The 22207-nt window shown below is 43.7% G+C and overlaps 1 protein-coding gene across 1 annotated transcript; it reads left to right on the top strand.

Moving 5' to 3' along the window:
- The first annotated feature begins 369 nt into the window (after positions 1-369).
- On the top strand, positions 370-22207 carry PCF11 (PCF11 cleavage and polyadenylation factor subunit). Its single transcript, XM_009565125.2, has 16 exons — positions 370-787; positions 6455-6580; positions 8819-9007; positions 9421-9612; positions 10468-11570; positions 11836-12025; positions 12114-12756; positions 12833-14331; positions 15862-15949; positions 16638-16757; positions 17278-17386; positions 17984-18167; positions 18644-18799; positions 20427-20519; positions 21053-21088; positions 21711-22207. Exons 1-16 carry the CDS (start codon positions 596-598, stop codon positions 21918-21920), a joined length of 5130 nt encoding a protein of 1709 aa, XP_009563420.2. The 5' UTR covers positions 370-595; the 3' UTR covers positions 21921-22207.

The raw sequence follows: 22207 nt of genomic DNA, 5'->3' as shown, positions 1-22207 counted from the left end.
GTAGCGGGCGGCGCCGCGCAGCCGCAATGGAGAGGTGGGGGGGGAAGGCGTAGGTCGCGCAGAGACACCAATCAGAGTACGGCAAGGCGGTGGGCAGAGGCTAAGCAGTTTAGGAGCAGGGGAGCTGGGCAAGGCCGCCAATAGCAAGCCGCGACGCCGCGGGTGCGGGCCGGGCGCTGCGGCGCAGCAGTCAATCCGCGGCGCGGAGGGGCGGTGGCGGCGGCGCAGCCAATAGCGGGCTGAGCCTGCGGGGAGCGCGGCCAATCGCACCGCGGTCGGGGAACAAAAGGGGCTTTCCAAGCTACCGCCCCCCCTCCCCCTGCCATCCCCCTCCGCCCCGTTCCGAACAATTTCACATGACGCAACTGTAAGAGGAAGAGGTTCGCGGTCGCCTCCGCCATTTTGCGAGCGCTCAGACGGCGGCGAGCGGCAGCGCGCGGCCCAGAGGATGCGGTAGAGGAGCCCAGCGGCGGCGGCCGGGGGGTGGCGGCGGCGGCATCGGCGGCGTTTGGGGATCGCGGGGAGGGGGCTGTCGGTCGGTGGGGTCGGGGGTGTCCGTGGCTGCGGGCCCCGCTCGGAAAGGGAGAGAGAGGAGATGTCGGCCCCGGAGAGCACCGCCGGTGGCGGCGGCGAGGCCCGGGAAGACGCGTGCCGCGATTACCAGTCGTCGCTGGAGGACCTGACGTTCAACAGCAAACCCCACATCAACATGCTGACCATCCTGGCCGAAGAGAACGTGCCCTTCGCCAAGGACATCGTCTCCCTGATCGAGGCGCAAATCGCCAAGGTTTTTATATTCCAACGACTACTACTCCTTTAACCTATTTCCTGTTTCGGGGAGGGAAACCGGCCGGGGCGGCGGGGACAGGGGGAGGAGGCGAGGCAGGGGCTGAGAGAGCGGGGCGGGGGCGGGCAGGATCCCTGCGAAGCTGGAGGGGGTGGGAGGCGAGGCTCCTCGGTGGCGGGCTGCTGCTTCCATGGGGAGCCCCGAGGGAAGGGGAGAGAACTTCCCCCGTGAGCAGGAGGGGTGGGATGGCGTAGGGAGAGAGCCCAGAGGCTGGGATCGCGGGGGGCGGGGGGAGGGGGTATGAGGAAGCGAGGCTTCCATAGGGAGAAGCGGAGATATTGCCCCGTGAGCAGGAGGGGGTGGGATGCTGGGGGGAGAGCCCAGAGGCTGGAATTCGGGCGGGGGGCGGATGGGTGGAGCGCGGGGCAAGACGAGGTTCGTCTAGCCAGCGCTGACCTTCAGGGCAGTTGCTTCCAGAGGGTAAGGGGAGCCCCCAGGGAAAGGAACAGCTTCCCCCATGAGCAGGAGTGCATGGCGTGGGGAGAGAGCCCAGACCCTGGGATCGCTGGGAGGGGGACGGGATAGAGGGCCACGCACGGCTCCTCCAGCCAGCGCTGATCTTCAGAGTTGATGCTTCCATTGGGAGCCCCCAGGGAAGGGGAGAGCTTCTCCCATGAGTAAGTGGGATGGCGTGGGGAGAGAGCTCAGAGGGTGGGATCGCTACTGGGGAGGGGAGCGCGGGGCAAGGCGCGGCTCCTCCAGCCGGCGCTGTGAGCTCGGGGCGGGCCGTTTCTATAGAGAACGGGGGAGCCCCCAAGGGAGGGAATAGCGTCCCCCATGCAGCAAGAGGGGAGGGGATGGAGTAGGGAGAGTGTTCAGAGTCTGGGATCACTGGGTGGGGAGCGGACAAGACAGGGCGAGGTGCGGCTCCTTCAGCAAGCGCAGAGCTCCAGGGAACGCGGGGAGCCCCGACGGAAGGGGCAGTTTTCCCCCGAGGCAGCGGGAGGGCGGGGGACGGGTGCGGAGAGGCTCAGAGCCTGCGGTCGCTGGGGGGGGAACGGGGCGGGCTGAGTAGGGGCCCAGCGGGTTAACCTGCGGAGCCGGGGGGTGCTGGGATGGGGTGGGAGGCTTCCAGCCGCTTCCATGGGGGACGGGGGAGCCGAGAGGAGGGGGCCGCCTCCTCTCCAGGCGAGGTGGGAGGGGAGTGGGCCCGGGGGCTGGGGTCGCCGAGAGGAGGGGAGAGGGGAGGGCGAGGCGCGGCGCGGCGCTTTCCAGCCAGCTGGAGGGAAGGGTCGTGGGGGAGCGCGGGGATGCGGTGGGAGGTGCGGCTCCTCCAGCCGGGCTGCTGCTTCTTCCATAGGGAGCAGGGGAGCCTCGAGGGAAGGGGGGAGTTCCCCCCTAGCAGCGGGGGGTCGCCCTTGCAGGCGAGGCGGGAGGGGAGCGGGGGTGCGGTGCGAAGAGGCGCCGGAGACCGGGATCGCTGAGGAGAGGGGCCGCAGCGCCTTCAACCCGCACTGGGCTCAGGGCGAGCCGCTGCTTCTATAGGGAGCCCCGAGGGACAGGAACAGCCTCCCCCAGCAGCGGGAGGGAAGCGGGGCCGGCGGGCTCAGCCCCGTGCGGAGCCCGGCACAACATGGCGGCCTGGCAGGGGCCGGGCGGCAGCGCCTCCTCCTCGCCCTGGCGAGCCGGCCCGAGTCTGGAGGATAAACACTGTCTTTTTAGCCTTTGCTAACACTGCGATCGGTAGGAGAGGGCCCGACTGGGAGATTCTCGGAAGGATCGGCTTTTTTCGGGGGTAGTTTAGAGGAAAGAAAACAAGGCAAAGTTTATAGCACGCGAATTGTCAGTTTCTGAAGGGCTTTCATGGCTTCCAAGTATCAGTTTAGATGAGATTGTTCTCCTTGCGAGAGATTAATTGGGGGGCAGGGAGTTGGGCACCCTTATCGTAAAGAAGTTCGTGGGTGAAAGGTGATCATCGGCTTTATCCAAAGAGAGGCGTCTATGGTGGGGGGTTGTTTTGCTCTGCCTGATTAGAGACAATTCGGAGGGCTTGGGATAACCTGTTTGGATTTCAGGTGAGCTGTGCCCTGAGTAAATGCTAGTGTTGTGGATTTAGTTTATTTCGGCTAGAGAGGTTTCTTGGTTGAGATAGGGGAAGAAGAAATTCTTCCTGAGCGTGGAAACGGTAGCAGCCTGTAGGATCCTAACATGGCGTCTGAAAGGCACATGATATAAAAAGAAGGGAAAGAGGAGGCTCCCTCTGAGCCCAGCCCAGGCAGTTGCTGACATCAGTCAGCCACGGCACATGGATGGGGGGTTACAGCACCTTTTTAACAGAACATTTTAGAAGAAAAGGGTTCTTTCAGTGCATTCCACACCCTCCCATTTCTGCCAGTCACCCCTCCCCCGTTGTTTCCCTTGCTCCCTCTGATCTCAGGTGTTCAAAGGCTTTTTTTCCTTTGACTTCGAATCGTAGGTTATAATGGTGAGAATTGTTCTGTCGAGTGATGGGGAGGGAAAGATCTCTCTTGAGTTACTTCATCTGTCTTTCTGTCAATGCAGGATGGCTTTTTAGTGTTCCGCAGACCTCTTCCAGTCTAGTTTTAAATGGTGCCAGTGGCCGAGTTTTGCCATTCCTTGGGGAGGTGACCTCGTAATCAAATAGATCTCACCATTATATCTCCTGAAGGGCAGTAGATATGTATAAAATGATTTGTGATAAATATCAATGCTGTCTTTTTTTTTTTTTTTTTTTTTTACCCCTGGGTCATTTAGAGCCTGCCCTGAAGTGTGGTTTTTTTAAAAAAAAGTTGTCTTAAATCCTGTATCAATGGTTAGTTTTGCCTAGTTCTGTTCATGCCTGGTTTATTCGAGGCAAGTTTTTAGTTGTTTCTGGGAAAGTGATCTCCTTTACTAAGCCACTTTTAAAAAGTGTTGCCTGGAGACAGTTTGTTTAGTGTAAAATTCGAGTGGTCTGCTTTACAATTTAATAAATGGTTCTGAAATGTGTGACTGGTATTATAAAATCTGTAAATAAAAAGTGTGAAATATGTATTTGTCTTTTTATTTACCATTGTATAGTGCAGAGTTTGTTTCTGAGACCCATTTTGTATATGAGGTTGGGTTTTTTTTTTCTTAAAAACAAATTTTTGGACAAGTTTGTGATTTGGGGTTCAATCGCCAAGATATGACTTGAAAACTTTTAGGAAACTAATAAAAAAAGAGCCACACATTTCCAACAATAGCTTTCCTATGTTATTTGAAGGAACAGTGGGAATTGTGTAATGAAATCTTCAATATTATTATACTGGTGAGCTCAGAGTTAGTGTTCTGCGTTCTGGTGATTATGCGGTGCCTCTCCTGCCTTTTGATTAGTGTAGTGTGGGCATCTTGCTAGGGGATGGTGTATAGACCACCCGCAACCAAAATACACTCTAGCCTGGGGTTCCCTTTTGCAGTTATTAGGATATGTGCTAGATACCTTGACATCATAAACATTTCCAGAAGGGAAGATTTAAATATCCCAACCTTATTTAAGTCATGGTTCTTAAAATGCAACACCTGAGTAACTAACTTGTGTTTGAAGCAGGGCATGCTGCTAAGCCAATTCGTTGTAGTTTGGAGTAGGCTTCCTTATTAGATGACAGTGCTTCCATGTATGATTACTTTTAAATCTGATGCATAGTGAAAGTGACAGTTAAACTTCTTACAGTGCCTTTGCCACTAAATGACTCCCCAGCGTCTCAAACTTGAAGCTTGGCTAAATGTTCTGAGCCGCTTCCTTACATCAGTAGAATGGAAGAGAGTAATCCCGTCTGAGTAGTTCTTGGGTGTACTTATGGGGCAGCTTCTTGTTTCCGCAGCAGCTGACTTTGAAAGTCAGAAGCTGCGCACTGTCATGTTTTTATAAAGGAAGGCATTCAGAACAGAGAGTAGTGTTTCTCATGGGCCGTTGTGCAGACTGCTTTACGAAGAAACCAGTATTCCACCGACATTTTAAGTAGCTGTGGACCCACAGTCTTTGATTTCTGGGACTAGAGCGATGTCTTTATTCTAATGCTGTTGCATTTTAGCTTTTTTACAGTTTAGTATTAAGTCACAGTGTAGTGAGGCTTTTAATATGCTGCAGTGGGTTTTAGCTAAATTAACTGCGGGGTTTTTTTATCCTTTTGCGTACAGAACACTCCCTGCCTGTTCTTTCGGTATGCTTAAAGGCAGTGACTCCCCTTTCCAGCCCCCAACTAACAAGGATTTTGCGCTCTTCAATGTTAAGTTTCAAGTCATGGTAGATTGATACACGTTTAAGGGTGAGGAAACATTGTGATTCATCCATTTGAATCTATTGCTCACTGGGTGCCCTTCTGTGAACCAACTTAAAGGGGAAGGTATTAAATCTAAAATTGTAAAGCAAGAGCACTTCCACACACTTGTCTGGGCAGTGGGGCTGCAAAGTGAGGTGGTGTTCATTAAGCTAATAGCCTGTCCTGTTTAGAATGAGCAGGGAGTGAAGTTATTTGGGTTTTATCTTGAGCTTACCGGATGCTGAATGGGAGTTAACAAGTGGATGCCCTTTGAAGGGGATCGTGGTCAACACATGGCTCGTGGTGGTGTTATTCGCGTTGTCCTCTTCAGCAAGTCCGTGCACTTGCTGATATTTTTGAGAACTTTGCTGTGCCCTCTGCTTGTGAAAGCCAACAGTGGGTATTAAAATCACCTCGACTTGGGCCAGTAGTACTTTGTGTACATTAGAGGTTGCTGTAGCGGTCTGGCGTCACCACCCTTCCGTTGCACACAATTGCTACAAGCTTTGAAAATGGATTTAAAAAAAATCCAAACACACAACAAAGAAGCCTCCTCTTGTGGCAAAGATGTGTCCAGAGTTTGAAGACTGTCTTCTGTGAAAATCGTTGCAGTTCCTGAGCCTGTTCTTGTGCATTCACCAGGTCGACTGGGTGATTGAATTTTGTCTTGATTTTGAACTTTGTTCTGACTGTGCATTTTTGCAAGCACTCTGGAAATCTGAACTGTCGCTGCTTACAAGTGCCAAGAGAGAATGGGACTCCTTGCTCTGTCTTGTTTGGATTACAACGAAATTGTTGCGACCTGTTCTGTGTGTGGTTTATGAAAAGACTGTGGTGCTCGACATAATCTACAGCTGCAGAAGCTCACTAATTTGGGCTGTTTGCCAGAAGTCTGATTTGTGTTCTGTGCAATCCAGTAAAACAAACGTTCTGGAGGTTTGAATTATAAACTATTTTTTAGAAGTTTCTTGAAGCGCTAATGATTGTTTCCTGCTAACTTGAAGTTACTTTCTCAAGTGGGTTTTGAAAGGTTGCACTCAGTACAGTAGCAGCAATACTGTCTTGTGGGCTTCTCTTTTCATCTTTCCCTCCCCCCCTTTTTCCAAAGCTTTGATACACAAACAGAATAACTTAAGATGTTCCCTTTTTGTGTGATAGACCCACTGCATTATACTTCGAACTGAGTATCAATTTTCCCAATTAAGTTTTTGTATAAACAAAAGAATGCCAAGCTAAATCCCTTGGTTTTCATAGTGGCAACCAAAAAGAGAGGTCTGTATTGCTGGGAATGGTAATCCCTTTATTTAAAAGGCTTAAAGATTGTTTTTGTTGTACTAAACTTCTCAGTTTCTTCTTATTACTCCAGGCTCCTGCATCAGAGAAGCTCCCTGTTATGTACCTTATGGATTCCATTGTCAAGAATGTGGGAAGAGAATATCTTACTGCATTTACTAAAAACCTAGTTGCAACATTTATTTGTGTATTTGAAAAGGTATATACGCTTTCAGAAAAGTTCTGTATTCTAAGCAAAATTTCTTCCTGGTAAAATAAATACATGCTTTGAGTTTTGAGTTTTCTTGGGTGGTGAGCGGTACCAGTTGTTTTTGATAAATCTCAGTACTGTATCCATACCGTGGAAGATTATTCCTGCTGCTATCAAGCATGCAAGTTAACCTGTTAGCTGAACGATTGCAAGTCTTACTTAACGTAATTTGGTTCACAAATGTCTGTAATTTCCCTATCCAGGCAAGGCTTTATTACTAGTATTTTGGTTAGTGATTGCTTACCTGATGGACTTTTACGTAATGTATAGACCAATTAATTATGAATTCTTCATTTATTTTTAAGAATTCTTTTATACAAAGAATAGATTGAGAATCAGTTTCTTATGGATTTCTCAGAGCTTCTGTCTCCTGTAGTTAGATTTCTCTGGTTTGGTTAATTTCTGATATGCAAAATGAGTGCCTAAACAGTGAAGAGTGAATAGCACTGGCTTTGGATTCGCTCCTGGTGATCTGTGATTTGAAAAAATGCTGCAGGAGAGGATCTTAGAATGGATCGCTTGGTATATTATATCACAAATACGTGTTTTAATTTCGTTCAACATTGGAAACTTCTTCCATATCTTTTAATTTTTGCTCTTAATCTTTAAACCAAGTGAAGTAAAAAATTGTTCTTATTCCTCAGTGAGAAAGGGAAATCTCAGTCCAGTTTTTCAGAAGCTGGACTTGAATGGGTTTAAGTTGTATCAGAAATGAAGAGTTAACTTCTGTGATGTTCTATACGCTATAAGAAGGTGACATCTCACACGGATGAGATGAATGGAGCTTTTGCGTATTGTTATGTATATATGAGGAGCTGAGATCCCAGTACGCTTTGTATGGAGATTTCAGATACGAGATGCATGATGAAGTAAGGAGTAGAGTATAGTAATGACCATGTCCTGTGCGTAGAGTAGCTATGTAGACACATATTTGGTTTTTTCAGTATTAAATTGTGAATGTTATGTTTCTGAGTTGCATTTAGTGCTGCAGCCAAAATTCTGTGTATGATAAATAACTTTCAGAGTTTTATAGGCTGACGGTCTACTAGGCTGACTAGAAATAATTAATGTGTATTAATTAAATGTGTTGTGGCAGTCACTTCTGATAGCTTAATTGGTCATGCTAAAAGATGAAAGTAGAATTCCAGCACTGATGTTGTTACAGATTTTGTGTTGTCAGTAAATGGTCACTGAGGTGTCTTTAGTCATTTGATGAAGTCAGAAACTTTTGCTCAGTCATTTCTGCACTTTTTGCAGTGAACTTAAGACCATCTTGTTGAAAACCGTATGGAGGCATCCTCCAACAGCTGAAAAGTTCTGGCTCCTACCCAAAAACCCCTTTGACTTTTCTAGACTATCATGTGTCTTGCTGTAACATCTTAAAAATAAAACTGCAGCAAAACCCATCTAGATAGTCAGTCCTTAATTATATTGATATTGATGTAGAACAACTGCATATATTTTGTCCTTAAAAGTTGTTCTTTTAATGTTTAACTACTCCAGTTATGAGGTGAACTAAGTTTTGCTTTACTGGAAATTCCTGACTTGCCTGTCATGAGATAATCCAAACTAATTGTTTGTGAAAAGATGAAATGTGCACTGGCCCTACAAGAACGCTTGATCTGTGGCTCTCGGATGAGTCTGACTCTGCAGCTGAACTGAAATGTAATTGACTTCATTTTAGCTAATACCTCTTTTGTTGCATTTGTTGGGGAAAAAAAAAAATCCTTCAGTGATGAAACAGCTGAGCAAAACACCTTTTCTGTTCAAAAAGTTTCTTGTTTCCTGATTTGTCATTGTTACACACTATCCAGCACAAACACTTGCATAATGGATTGTCTCAGAGGTTTTGTTAATGTATTTTTTCCACAGAAATTGGGCAAGTAAAATGAGAATTTTGGTAATGGAAAAGTTGAAAGAAAATTCTCAGAGAATGGTAATATACAATAAAACCTTCAAATGGCCTTGAAACAAGAATTCTACATTTGAGCTTCCTTTACTGGTTCTGTTGGTATAGATACACAATCTGCACTGCGTATAAATTCTGTGTAGCATTAAGTTCAGTGCATTACAATGGCAAACTGTTGATAGAATTAGGAAATAAATTAAATCTTAAGTTCTACAGAAAAGTTTAAGAAATTGTTTTATATTAACTTAACAAGCCATAGAATTGTTTTATTGTTTTAGGTGGATGAAAATACTAGGAAAAGTTTATTTAAATTACGCTCCACATGGGATGATATTTTTCCTTTGAAGAAGCTATATGCACTTGATGTCAGAGTCAACTCATTAGATCCTGCTTGGCCAATTAAACCTCTGCCCCCAAATGTGAATACTTCTAGCATCCATGTGAATCCTAAGTTTTTAAATAAATCGGTAAGTTTTTATGCCCGCTGTATGAACAGATGGTAATAATATGTGTGGTTTTCATTGTTTGTATGCTGCTTTTTGACAATTCAGTATATTAAGAACGAAGTATCTGGCCTTTGTAGACAGGTAAGAGAAATTTCTGAATTCAGAATATTTGATGGGTTTGTTTTTTATATTTCAAAACTGTATTCTGGATTTTGGAATGTTGATGAATTTTTATTGAATGACATACATCTGTACCAGCAGGCATATTCCAGTGGAGTAAAAGTTTTATTTCAGTTATATTTTGCATTAAAAATGCAGTTTATAACTGCTATACAAACTAAGTGTCAGTACTGGATTGTCATAGCAGTTAAAGGAGATGGAGTTAGTTGATTTCATTGTGATTTTAAATGTAACTTCTTTAATTCTGTTTTTAGCCAGAGGAATCTGCTGCACCTACCTCTGCCGTCACTTCTGGTGCCTCTACTCCTCCAGCTGTTCCTGAAATACAAAAGAATTTGACTCAGGAGCAACTGATAAGGCAGCAGTTGCTTGCAAAACAAAAGCAATTGTTGGAACTTCAGCAAAAAAAGTTAGAGCTGGAGCTGGAACAGACTAAAGCACAGCTGGTGAGTAGGAGAGTTGATGGAACTTTTATAGGTGGATCTTGCTTTCTTTTGGGCAGTACTTAGCTACATCGCTAAGGGCACTACATGATTTTTTTTTTCCTCGTGTTACCAGGTGTAGCTGTTACTGGACCAGAGCATTGCAAGTTGATTTCAGGCTCTTGGACAGTATTTGTTACCTAAAAACCTTAGGAATTACACTCAAAACAGGTTAAAAAAAAAAGTGAACTTGTTGGGTTTTTGGTTTTAATTTCTGTCCAAAGTGATGCCTGTCTGTGAGCCTTGTCTTCTACCTTGTGTGGCTCACAGCAGGATAGGTTTTTTTCAAATGTATTTGTTCTTAGAGAATAATGAAGCCTGGTGGTTGGAAATAAGCCAGTTTCGTCATTAGGTCTTGTTGGTTTGATGCCACGATCTGAAGGTAGCAGTTAAGCGGTGTTGTTTCATGTTTGTAATTAGAAGTCTTGCTGTCTTGACAGCTGATGATACCAAAATAAAAGGTTTTTGAAGTGTAGAAATACGAAAATTAGGTCAGGTGCTTGATAGCTTTGTTGCCTTGAGCATGTGGAATATATTGAAAAACTGAGGCTGTAATGAGAATGTGAGCCTAAGTTACATATCTTGCAGTGTTGACTTTGGAGTACTGGTATTCTATTTGGATTTGATCTTTTGTAATGGTACTGCATTACTTTAAAGCTTGTAATTAGCAATTAATGAGTTATTTTAAGTTAAATGGCTGGATCTCATAACTGTCAAGACATTTCTATTTGTAGTTGTGGTTTGGAGGCAAAATTTGACCCATCTCTGGGTAGGCGTTCTTTCAGGCAGATTAATGCTGGGTTTTTTTCACTCTTTCAGGCGGTATCTCTTAGCGTTCAGCAAGGATCATCTACTATAGCCTCTGTTCCAGCACCTTCCAAGCAACACGTGTCTCCTGCACCTCATGTGACAGTTAAACCACCTCATCAGTCTCCTGTGCAATCTGAAAGAAGCAAACCATCCCCAAGTCCTCCACTTCATGATCTCAAAGTGGTAAATAGAGATCCTCGACTTAATAGAACAGGTCAACAGTCTTCTCATGCTAAAGATCAGTCTCACAGGAAAGAATTCCCACCAAACACGACCAGTCAGTCTGATACCAAGACGAACAAAACCACACCGTCTGAAAAACAAAACTCCACAAAGCCAGAAAAATCAAAAGCAAGTGAAAAAACACAGAAGAAAGAACTTGACCAGTCAGAGACAAAATCTAAATCACCATCCCCTTTAAAAAATAAGCAGCCCAATACTAAAGATACTAAAACCCAGGAAAGTGAAAGCACAAAAGTATCTGAAATTAGTAAGAGGGATCCAAGACTGAAAAGACATCTTCAAGATAAGTCAGAGGGCAAAGAGGAGGAGGTGAAAGAAAAGAGGAGGAATACAGAGAAGAAGGAAAAAGAAGAGCATAAGACCTGTGAACATAGACCTGCAGGCAGCAGAAATAAGGTAATTAATGGTGCTGTTCAGAAACAAGAGTTGACTACAGAGGAGTCAGAAAAACAGGGTGGGAAACAAGGGAGATCGAGAAAACGGTCACGATCACGGTCTCCTAAGGCACGGTCACCATCTACACATTCTCCAAAAAGACGAGAGAGGAGATCACCTAAAAGACGACTTAGGAGCCTATCTCCCACCTCATCAGCTCCTAAAATTGGAAAGATACGTCCGATAGGCCCTAAACAGTCTCATACTGAAGAAGGCACACCGGCAACAAGAGATGAAAGAAGTTCTAATAAGAGGAATGCTAAACAAGAGGTGCGAGATCCAAGGAGAGTGAAAAAAGTCCAAGAAGATAGGCCTCTAGAAACAGCAAGCCCGCATTCTACGAAAGCTTCTCCTGATCCCAAGGAGAATGCTGAAAACTGGCAAGGATCCAAATCAGGCAAGAGGTGGAAATCTGGTTGGGAAGAAAATAAAAAGTAAGTTACTACCTTTTAAACAACTTCTTTTTGAAGTCAGTGGAAAGTACACTGCTGACTTGAGTATAGTCAAGTCTGGGAGGTGATGTTTGGTGTGTTTTAAGTTGCTAAATTTAACTTATTTCTTCTAGTGCGCTATGGAAATTATACATACTTAGATTTTAAGGTGATGGTAGTGTTTTGCCATTATAAATTCTAAGAGGAATGTGACAGTTTATGTCCTGAATAAAGAAGTAAACTATTCTTAATGTATTCTTGCTTTCAGCTCACAGCAGAATGAGGAACACCAAGCACCTGGTAAATCCCCTCACCAAAGACACCGGGAAAACTGGCCTGCTGGTAAAGGTATTTTATCACCTCGAGCACCAAAGCAGCAGCACCGGTTAAGTGTGGATGCTAATTTACAGATTCCCAAAGAACTGACATCTGCAAGCAAGAGGGAATTACTTAAGAAGGTAATACTGATAGATCTGTCTTCATAGAATTGTACTGGATATAGTTTTCTTCCTTTTGAGAAGTCTAAGCTTTAAATATATTTTACAGGCTAATGAACGGTTAACTTCTGGTGAAATAACACAAGATGAGTTCCTCGTGGTGGCTCATCAGATCCGACAGCTGTTCCAGTATCAGGAAGGAAAACACAGGTGCAATGTCTGGGATGGTCCTGCAGAGGAAAAATGTGGTTTGAAAAAGAAACCTCTGCTGTCAGATGCAGAATTAACATATTATGAACATAAAGCTAAACTAAAAAGAACACAAGTTCAGCATTCATTGTCAAGACTTGATCTGTTGGATCCTGATGATATTTTGGATTATCAGTTGCCAGATGCTTTGCTTTCTGGATTAGAATGTGAGCAAGCAAAAGCCAAGCGTGGAGCACAGTTTGACAGAAAAGAACCATTTGGAGAAAGACCAAGGAGGCACTCTCCTGTAAGCGGCACTAACAGAGCTTTCACTGAGAACCTGTCGCCACTTGAGAGTAGACGAAGGCTTGAGGAACCAACTGGTACTAAAGGAGCAAGAGGTTCTAAGAACTTTGATCCTTATGACAACTGGGGAGAATCAGAAGAATTTAGAGATGCTCTAAGGCAGCAGGGGAAAAGCACAACAGAGTTCCAGAAAATAGATGGTGATGCAGTCTGCAGATTTGATAATCGTGAAGAAAGGCCGCTTCTTGGGCAAGCTGGTATATGGTTTTTCTTTATTTTACAGCTATTGGATAACTGGCAACGTTTTGGTGAGTGAGTGTCTGTTTTTTTCAGGTGTTCGAGAGGAACCAAGATCACCATTCAGTGAACGTTTCAAAAGAACTAGGTATGAAGATCCAGACAAAGCAGCATTTCCAGAAAGTCCAGGATCAAGATTTGCAGGCGTTGAAGCAAAAAAGCCCAGGATAAGTGCACTAATGGAAGAGAGACCTCTGTTTGATGGCTCACCTAGACCGGCTGCTGCACGGGTTGGGGTGGATGGACCAGGAAGTCCTTTTGTTGATGGTCCTGCTGCCAGTTCAAGTTCCAGAATTGATGGGCCGCCTGGACAGGCTGCTATGAGATTTGATGGGCCTTTGGTGGCAGCAGGTGCCTCTCAGTTTGATGGACCACTGGCAGGAACAGGGGGAGCAGCAGCCCTAAGGTTTGATGGGCCACCAGGGCAGCTGGCAGGGGCCCTGAGATTTGAAGGACCCCCGGGACAGGTTGGTGCAGGCGGCCCACTGAGGTTTGAGGGACCTCTTGGGCAGATGGGTGGTCCTTTGCGGTTTGAGGGGCCTGCTGGGCAGCCTCTGGGTGGTCCTAGATTCGAAGGACCCGGAGTTGGGCTCAGGTTTGAGGGTCCCCGTGGTCAGCCTTCAGGTGGTCTCAGGTTTGAGGGACCTCATGGTCAACCTATGGGGCCTCGAGGTCAGCCAGGGGGTGGTCTCAGGTTTGAGGGACCCCATGGTCAGCCCTTGGGGCCTCATGGTCAACCAGGGGGTGGCCTCAGGTTTGAGGGGCCACATTTACAGCCATTGGGGCCCCATGGTCAACCTGGAGGTGGCCTCAGATTTGAGGGGCCACATGGTCAGCCTATGGGGCCACATGGACCATCAGGTGGTGGGCTCAGATTTGAAGGGCCACACGGACCTTCAGGTGGTGGGCTCAGATTGGAAGGACCTCATGGTCAGCCAGGCGTAGGTCCTAGGTTGCTTGATGGACCAGTACACCAGGGAGCTGGTGGACTTCGATTTGATGGCCCTCTGGGCCGTGCTGGTTCGAGATTTGATGGTTGTCATGGAGCTGGATTTGATGGTCAGCCTGGACAGCTATCTCTGTTGCAAAGATTTGATGGAATTCACGGACAGCCTGGTCCAAGATTTGAAAGAGCACCTGGGCAACAGGCACAAGCACGATTTGATACAGCCATACCTCAAAGATTTGATGGACCTCACCAGCCAGCCTCTAGATTTGACTTGCCACTTGGTCTTCAAGGTGCACGTTTTGAAAATGTAGCTAGCCATCCTGCCTCAAGACTAGAAATGTCACCGTATGGACAAGGTGGTCCATTTGTTGACCATCCCGGCCAGGGCTACAATGGACCGTCTCATGGGATGCAGTTCCAGAGGCCTGATCTGTTTGATGGTTCACATGGACCAAATTTCAATGGGCCAGCTGGCCCAGGAGCACAGAATTTCCCGCTAAGAGCAGCTGGACATTACTTTGATGAAAAGGGTCTTCAGGGTCCTCAATATGGAAACTTCAATAATCTGCCAATGGGAAGTAATCAGGTAAGACTTGATTGTGTTAAAATGGTTTGCTTGTGGAAGTGTTCTTGTGTAGAGAATTTGCAATTCTTCCCGTAAAAACTGAAGAGCTGGCAGAATGGTAGCCAGTTTCAAGCTAAAAAGTCATCCCTCGGTAGTTTCTAGATAATGTAAGAATGATGTGCACAGGGGGAGCTGGGGAGGGGCTCTTTATTAGGGAGTGCAGGAGTAGGATAAGGGGCAACAGTTCTAAGATGAAAGAGAGGAGATCTAGATGAGCTATTGGGAAGAAATTCTTTACTGTGAGGGTGGGGAGGCACGGGTTTGAGGCCAGGTTGGATGGGGCTTTGTGCAGCCTGATCCAGTGGGAGATGTCCCTGCCCATGTCAGGGGGGTTAGAACTGTATGGGCTTTGAGGTCCCTTGTAAACCAACCCATTCTAGGATTCAATTATTGCTGTTTTATATTAAGAGTCTTGAGGATTAAACAAAATAGTGGATCTTTGCAGTGACTTCCTGGCTCAGAGTATGACAGTGAAATGGGTATTTTTAACCTGAAAACAAAACAAGGCAGTGGGAAGCCTGTGGCATTTTCATTGAACTTGTGTAAAAGTAAATCCTATGTAAAGTATGAAAGATAGTGTGAGTACACATGATTCGTTTGTCTAAGAGGTGTAGAATTAGAATGGACCACAATGATTCCCTTGTCCTTTTGCAGCTGTTAGCAGTGGTGACAAGCCAGCTTTAGAGACATGTCCATGACTTGGGAATTGAGAAAGATGTGGTCATGGTTGAACTACTATTGTTTAAAATTATCGTGGCACCAACATGTTTTGTGAGTTTTGTTGTCTGTGCTTATGCCTGTTGGAAGTGCTCCCTTCAAAAGGGGAAAATGATACTGTACATCAGAGAAAATGGTGTAATTTCTTTGAGTAATTTTAGAGGGTATTTTTTCATTTGGGGGGTAATAATGGAATGTGAAGAGTTAACTGACTGAGTGAAAGTAGGTGATGTGTCCTCTTGACCTCTAATAGAGTAACAATTCAAGCTTTTTTATAAATCCAGAAGGTCCTCAGTTAAGAAAAAAGCATAACTTTTCTTACAAGTGTGTTTTAAGAACTGTTCTGTCTGAGGCTTACTGTAGTTGCTTTGCTGAAAAATTCTACTTTAATGATGTGTTTCATAATGTGGATGCTATTTCATTTCTTAGATAAGAATTAGTGGTGGCATTTGTTAATTGATGTTTACCAGCTTCTCAAATTTCTTTCTCACAAACTGTGTTCAGGTGAACAGGTGAAAATTAAAAGAAAGTACTGTGTTTGGAAATTGATTGAAGGCTAAAGGTGTAGAATAGAAGAAAAGATGTTGGTTTTCTTTTTAATTTCAGCCTCAGGCAAAATGAGCATGGGATCTGAAATTTTTCTGATGGGAAACTAAATTCTTGGTCCTTTCTGTAACAAACTGACATAGGTCACTCTTGGAAGGAGTTTAATATAAATAAAATTAATGAGAAACGTTTGGAAGGTAATGATAACTTTGGTGTCCACTTTCACAGGTTTCTCTCATGTCTGCTCAACCGGGGCCTTATGGTCAAGGTCAGCAGTATTTGCCAAATCCTGGAGGTTTTGTTCAGAACCCTGCAGGTGTGTAACAGAATAACGAACTTTTATTTGTTTTGGGTTTTTCTGTTTGTTAGTGGCCACACAAATTACTGTTTTGTCATGTCCTGGTGTGTTAGGTCTGTGTGGGCGAAGGGAAGCCTCCCATTAAGTGTGGTATCTGTAGTACCTTCATCACTTCAGGGGTTTGTCTCAACCGGTGGAAGCTTTTGTTAGTTTTCATTAACCGTGTGGTTTGGGTATCTAGTTGTATTGAAAAACAATGCTTTGGTCTGCTCTTCAGGAAGGTACCAGTCTATTGATCTGATTTGTGTCTGCCAGCATGTGTACATATTCTTCCTATAGGGATGCTCAGTAATGAAAAGCTGCTGAAAAGTCATAAAAAGTTAAAATAGGCAGTGAGGTAGATTGGTCCTGGTGGAATATTAAAGTATAAAACAAGGAAAATACTACAATTTAATAAACAGTATCCAGTAGAAATCTGCATGTGGGCAGCGCTTCAGAATACATCATGAAGGAAGCTGTTGCACAGGAAGAAATGAACCAAGAACTAGTTGTAAAGCAAAGAGGGGTGTTAACTGATTTCAGTTAGAAAATGAAAGAAATGGGAGGCAGAAGGAAGAGTGTATTGTGAAATACAAGGGTGTTACGAGGTGAAGTAAATTTCTAATTCTAACCTTTTGCCTCCTTGCATGTTGACGTTTTTCCCTAGGAGCCCTTCCACATTCATATCCTGATAACCACCTTGGGCAGGTTGATGTCAATGAATTATTTGCTAAGCTGCTGAAAACGGGAATCCTCAAACTGTCAAAAACTGATTCCACGTCAGCACGTATGTAGATCTGTTATATTCTAACTACTCAGTTTATCCATAGCTGACACGTAAAGCTAAGTATAAGAGCTGCTGTGAACATTAGATGTTTTTTAAACTGAACTTTATTTTTTGGAAAGAAACTTAGCACATGTGAAGGAGTAAATTCTTTGTAGCTTGTTTACTTTGTACACTTCAGCTGTGCAGAGTAATCAGTTTTGTCTTTCATATCTTGTTCTTGATGATAATCAGATTCTTGTTGGTTTCTAAAATATTTCTCTGTCTCCGAAGACTGAATTTTTAATCCAAGGTCTGATGTGAAATACTCTTTTCTTAAATAGAAATTCTGAGTAACTTACAGTATCTCGTATGCTTTTTTAAGTGATATTGGAAAATGACGAACAGCTGTTACACAAGTTATATTTTAGTGTGATCAGATCATATTTATTGCTATTTGAATAAAAATAACTTCCAAGAGTTTGTTGTTTCTTTCTGATACTGTAAAGAAATTTTGATAAAGCGATGTCTTTGTGCTTTGTAGAAGTGAACGAAGCATCAGCCCAGCCAACTGCTGAAGAGGAGGATGATGACCAGAATGAGGATCAGAATGTCCCAGACCTCACTAACTTCATTGTTGAAGAACTTAGACAGTACGTATAGTTTGGTACCTTTACAGTGCCATAGGAATTAACGAGGCAGTGGTAAATAATGCCTAATACAAGATAGCTGGGAGCTTTGTATGGTTTTGTGCAAGGAGGACCTACAGTTCCTATGTTAGCCTTAGGGAATTGGGGGGAGGAAAAAGGGGGAAAGGAACCAGAGTAAACCATGTTTACACAAGTTGCATGTTGTAACCTGATGAGGAACGTTGTAACACAAACTGAAGTCAGCCTGCCTGCCTTTGTTACTACTCGTTTTATCACTTTTGTGTTGGTTTTCAAAGCCGAGCCAAAATGCAGGTGTTGCCGTTTTATTCCTTGTTTGGTGATGAGGCCAGTAAGCATGAAACACAACAGTGGTGTGTTTCTCATGAGTAGTTAATGTGAGCCTATTGTTGTTACTTGAATGTTTAATTTGATTGTGTTACAAAAATTAGGAAGAATGTAGCTATATTGCATGTTTTAGCCTTGCAGTGGATAAATGCTTTTCCTCCACTCTTGTGGGTGTTTGAAGTAACTTCCTGAAAAACATCTTGCCTGTTCCTTGTCAAAGAAATGTTAATACTTTTTTTGGTTTTCTTTTCGTAGGCGTTACGATAGTGTAATAAATCGACTGTACACTGGGATTCAGTGTTACTCGTGTGGCATGAGATTTACTACTTCACAGACAGATGTTTATGCAGATCATTTAGATTGGCACTATCGTCAGAATCGGACAGAAAAAGACGTTAGCAGAAAAATTACACACCGAAGATGGTACTACAGTTTAACGGTAAGTAATGCAGTGTGTGTCCTGAAAAATTCCAGCCTGGATTTTGTGTTTTACTGAAGTATGTGCTTGTAGGATTGCAGTTGAACTTTACGTCTTAACAGGAGTTGGCTTTTGGTAAACAACATTTGAGATATTTCAAGTAGTTTTCATTAAGTGCCTGTCAAAATACAAAAGGCAATTATATGATGATTAGTAAGCAATTCAGAGGTGTTGGTGCTATTTCGATCGCACTAGGAACAGAAGTGAAAGGATAGGTTTCTTTTCTGGAAAAAACTTTTAGTGGAATCGTATACTGTGCTAATGCTGTGTGAGGAGTATTTTGGTTTTAATGAAATAGCATCTGTTAAATATGGTTAAATTTAATATTAAATAACTTTTGGAATGTCTTCTCTCCCTCCCCCGCCTCGTCCCAAGACCTGTTTTTTAAGCATTTGTGGCTATTTGTCAGTGTCTGTGAATGAAAACTTTTTCCTTAGGACTGGATTGAATTTGAAGAAATAGCCGATCTAGAGGAACGTGCGAAAAGCCAGTTCTTTGAAAAAGCTCATGAAGAGGTGGTGTTGAAAACACAAGAAGCTGCAAAAGAGAAGGAGTTTCAGAGTGTCCCTGCTGGACCAGCTGGAGCAGTGGAGGTAAGTTTCAGCTTGCCTTCATTAGCTTGGATACAGAGAGTGAGCTCATACTTCAGATCTTTACAGTATTCTTGCAGCCCAGAAAGTAACCATGTCCTGAGCTGCATCCAAAGTGGTGTGAGCAGCAGGCAGGGCGAGGAGGGGGTTTCTCCCCTCTTTTCTGCACTTGTGACTCACCTGGAATCCTGCGTTCAGTTCTGTAGCCTTCAGCCCAGGAAGGACATGGGTTTATGACAGCGTGTCTCGAGGAGAGCCACAAGGTGATCTGAGGGCTGGAACACCCTCCGTACGAGGACAGGTTCAGCTTGTAGAAGAGAAGGCTCTGGGTAGACAGTATAGCAGCCTTCCAGTTCTTAAAGGGGGCCTACAGGAAAGCTGAGGAAGGGCTCTTTATCCGGGAGTGCAGGGATAGGATGAGGGGGAACAGTTCAAAGCTGAAAGAGGGGAGATTTAGATTAGATATTAGGAAGAAGTTTCTTCCTGTATGGTACTGGCACAGATTACCCAGAGAAGTCGTGGATGTCCGTATCCATGGAGGTGTTCAAGGCCAGGTTGGATGAGGCTTTGAGCAACCTGATTCAGTGGATGGTGTAGCAGGGGTATTGGAACTGGATAGGCTTTGCAGTCCTTTCCAACGCAAACTATTTCATGATTGTATGATTCTTTCATATGGTGGCGCATGTGTAGAGTCTTGTTCTTGGGCCTCTCTGCAGCCACGTCATCAGTGTGGTGTGCTTGTATATGGAGTGGTTGATTCCTGGCTGCAGATAGTAGTACAGATCACCTGTAGTTCAAAAAAAACCCAACCATCTGTGCCCACTGGCATTATGTCTTTTTAGCAAAACTGGAACGGGCAAACTGTTAATTTTACTGAATGCTTCTGTAGGAAGAGTAAATAGAGCTAGGGAATTGGAAATCATTCTTTGTTGTTCAAATAATCATTGGCTTTACTCGGGTTTTGATAATAGAAATTCTTTTTCAGTACAAGATAGGCATTAGGACAAAGAAATATCTCAATCTTAAAGTCACCAGTAGACCTGTATTCTGGTAGTTGAAGTGTTGTAGCAATCAAATACACATGTTGGTAGAATTACAGTTCAGTTTTACGAGCTAGGCCTCTGAAAAACTAGCTATCAAGCCATGAAGGTCTTTTTTTAATTATAAGAAGTACCTCTTGTGCTTTGTTCTCAGAGTTGGTTTTGTTGCATAGAAGTACTAAAAATGTTAATACCTCATCTAAAAGTTCTGCTTTTTTAGTTTGAGGCTCTGTGTTAAGGGGAAGAGTGAAGATAACTGCTATAAATAAAACTAATTAAATCCCTCAACTGTATTTACTTACATGACAGACTTCCTAGTTAAAAGGGCAAAGCTTATTTATGTTTCTCCAGTGACAACAGTCTTCAAGGCCAGATAGTGATTGTTGCTCAGTCTGCAAACTACACTCAATTTTTAATAAGTTTTCTAAAGTTATTTTTAAAGTGTGGGGGAAAGATCATGTTGTAGTCTTACCTTATTTCACTTCATTTAAAAGGACCTTAGGTGAGTATTACTGGGTTCTTGAAGTTCATGTGTTCAGTAAATCGTTGCAATAACCTCATTTATCTCTATTACTCCAATAACTTTTCAGAGCTGTGAAATTTGCCAAGAGCAATTTGAACAGTACTGGGATGAGGAAGAGGAAGAGTGGCACCTGAAGAATGCTATCAGAGTAGATGAAAAGGTATCTGATCTTGTTTACTTGTGATGCTTATTTACACTAACAAACCCACAGAGTTACAGCAAAAAAAAAAAAAAAAATGGGAGGGCCTAGTGCTTTTTCTTTCCTGAAGAATTCCCATGGTAGTTTTCCTAACTTCCAAGAACATAAATGTCTCAGCCTCTGGAGGTGCATGAAGTCTTAGTATTGTTAGTACAGGCTCCCTGGCCTTCGCTGACACTGCAGTGCTGGAATAAGAATGAATGTCTCTGTATATGGATGTTGATATTGGGTCCGTTCTTTCTGGAAGCAGCTGCACAGAAATAATTCCCAGTACTTACCAGGCTTCCATAATTCCCAACATATATGATAACTTTTCCTAACTAAACATACACAAAATCTTTTATCAGTAACTTTGACACCACATTTGGTCTGCTGTGACCATTGTTTTTCTGGCCAAACTGTGTGATCTGTGTCATTAACACCGTTCTGTCACAGGCAGTGATCCAACTATAATTTATTTCTGTCTACTTAAATGTCTGATTATTGTTTTTCAGATTTACCATCCGTCTTGCTACGAAGATTACCAAAATGTAAGTGGATCTTTTGTGGTTTTTGAAGCATTTTGCTTCAGTTCGTTTGCTCAATCCCTGCCTTTTCAGAGAGTGGATGCATTCAGAATATGCTTCCAATTTCACTTGCGTAGACAGAGCTTGAGGGCCTTGGGCATGGCCGTTTCATTATACAGAATTGACAAAGATGTGTTTCTTGTGATGTACACAATGATGACACGTGGGCTTGTGGGTAGTACACAACTACAGGAAAACCACGGTGTGAAGACATCTTGTGTTTATTGTTGAGTAACGTGTGTGATCTTAGTTAGGAATTTGCAAAAATGGAGTGAATGGGTGTTGGTGTGAATTAGTTTTTAATACTTTGGGAGTTACAGTGCTTCTGGGAACAGCAGGGAATAGTTCATGGTAATGTGTTTAAGCATTTCCTCGCTGCTTGGATGATACCTGTTCAAAGTAGTGGCGAAAAAGTCATGCTTTTGAAGAATAAATTTAATTTCTTAGGATCATGCTAAAGCAGAAGTTTGGATTTTGAGTGCCTGACTATCAATGTGTTTGCTTTTCGAGAAAGAGCAAAAAGGATAAGAAGCTAAAAATGATTAATTTAAGGTCTGTTAATACTACCTCACCTTTCTCTTTGCAGACATCGTCATTTGATTGCACACCATCTCCCAGCAAGACTCCTGTCGAAAACCCACTAAACATAATGTTGAACATTGTTAAGCAAGAAACGCAGGAGACCTGTGACTTGCCTAAAGTCAAAGAAGAACCTGACGACACCCCTGCTGCCTGTGCAGAAGAGAGCACAGTTGCATCTACAGAGATTAAAACAGAACCTGAAGAGTCTGTATAAGCAGAGGTATGCATTTTTTTTTACAGAAGAGCTGCTGTGTTAACTCTGGAAGGCAAATACTTTTTATATGAAATAAAAATGTTCAACTGAGGCAGGGCCTCAACTGCTGTTTGGTTAATAAATACATTTTTGTATTTGAATTTCTTATTGCCTGCACAGTTTCAGGTGTCATCATGTGAAAGTTCTGTAGATGCGTGAAAATTTAATGGAATGAGACTGTATATGTAAAAATGTACAATTTTCACTTGTGGAAATGTAAATTATAAATAAAAGATATTTTTGCTATA

The sequence above is a fragment of the Cuculus canorus genome, chromosome 1, assembly GCF_017976375.1.
Source record: "Cuculus canorus isolate bCucCan1 chromosome 1, bCucCan1.pri, whole genome shotgun sequence".
NCBI classification, from domain to species: domain Eukaryota; kingdom Metazoa; phylum Chordata; class Aves; order Cuculiformes; family Cuculidae; genus Cuculus; species Cuculus canorus.
Note: the sequence above shows the minus strand (reverse complement) of the source record. Positions and strands in the feature narration are given on the sequence as shown.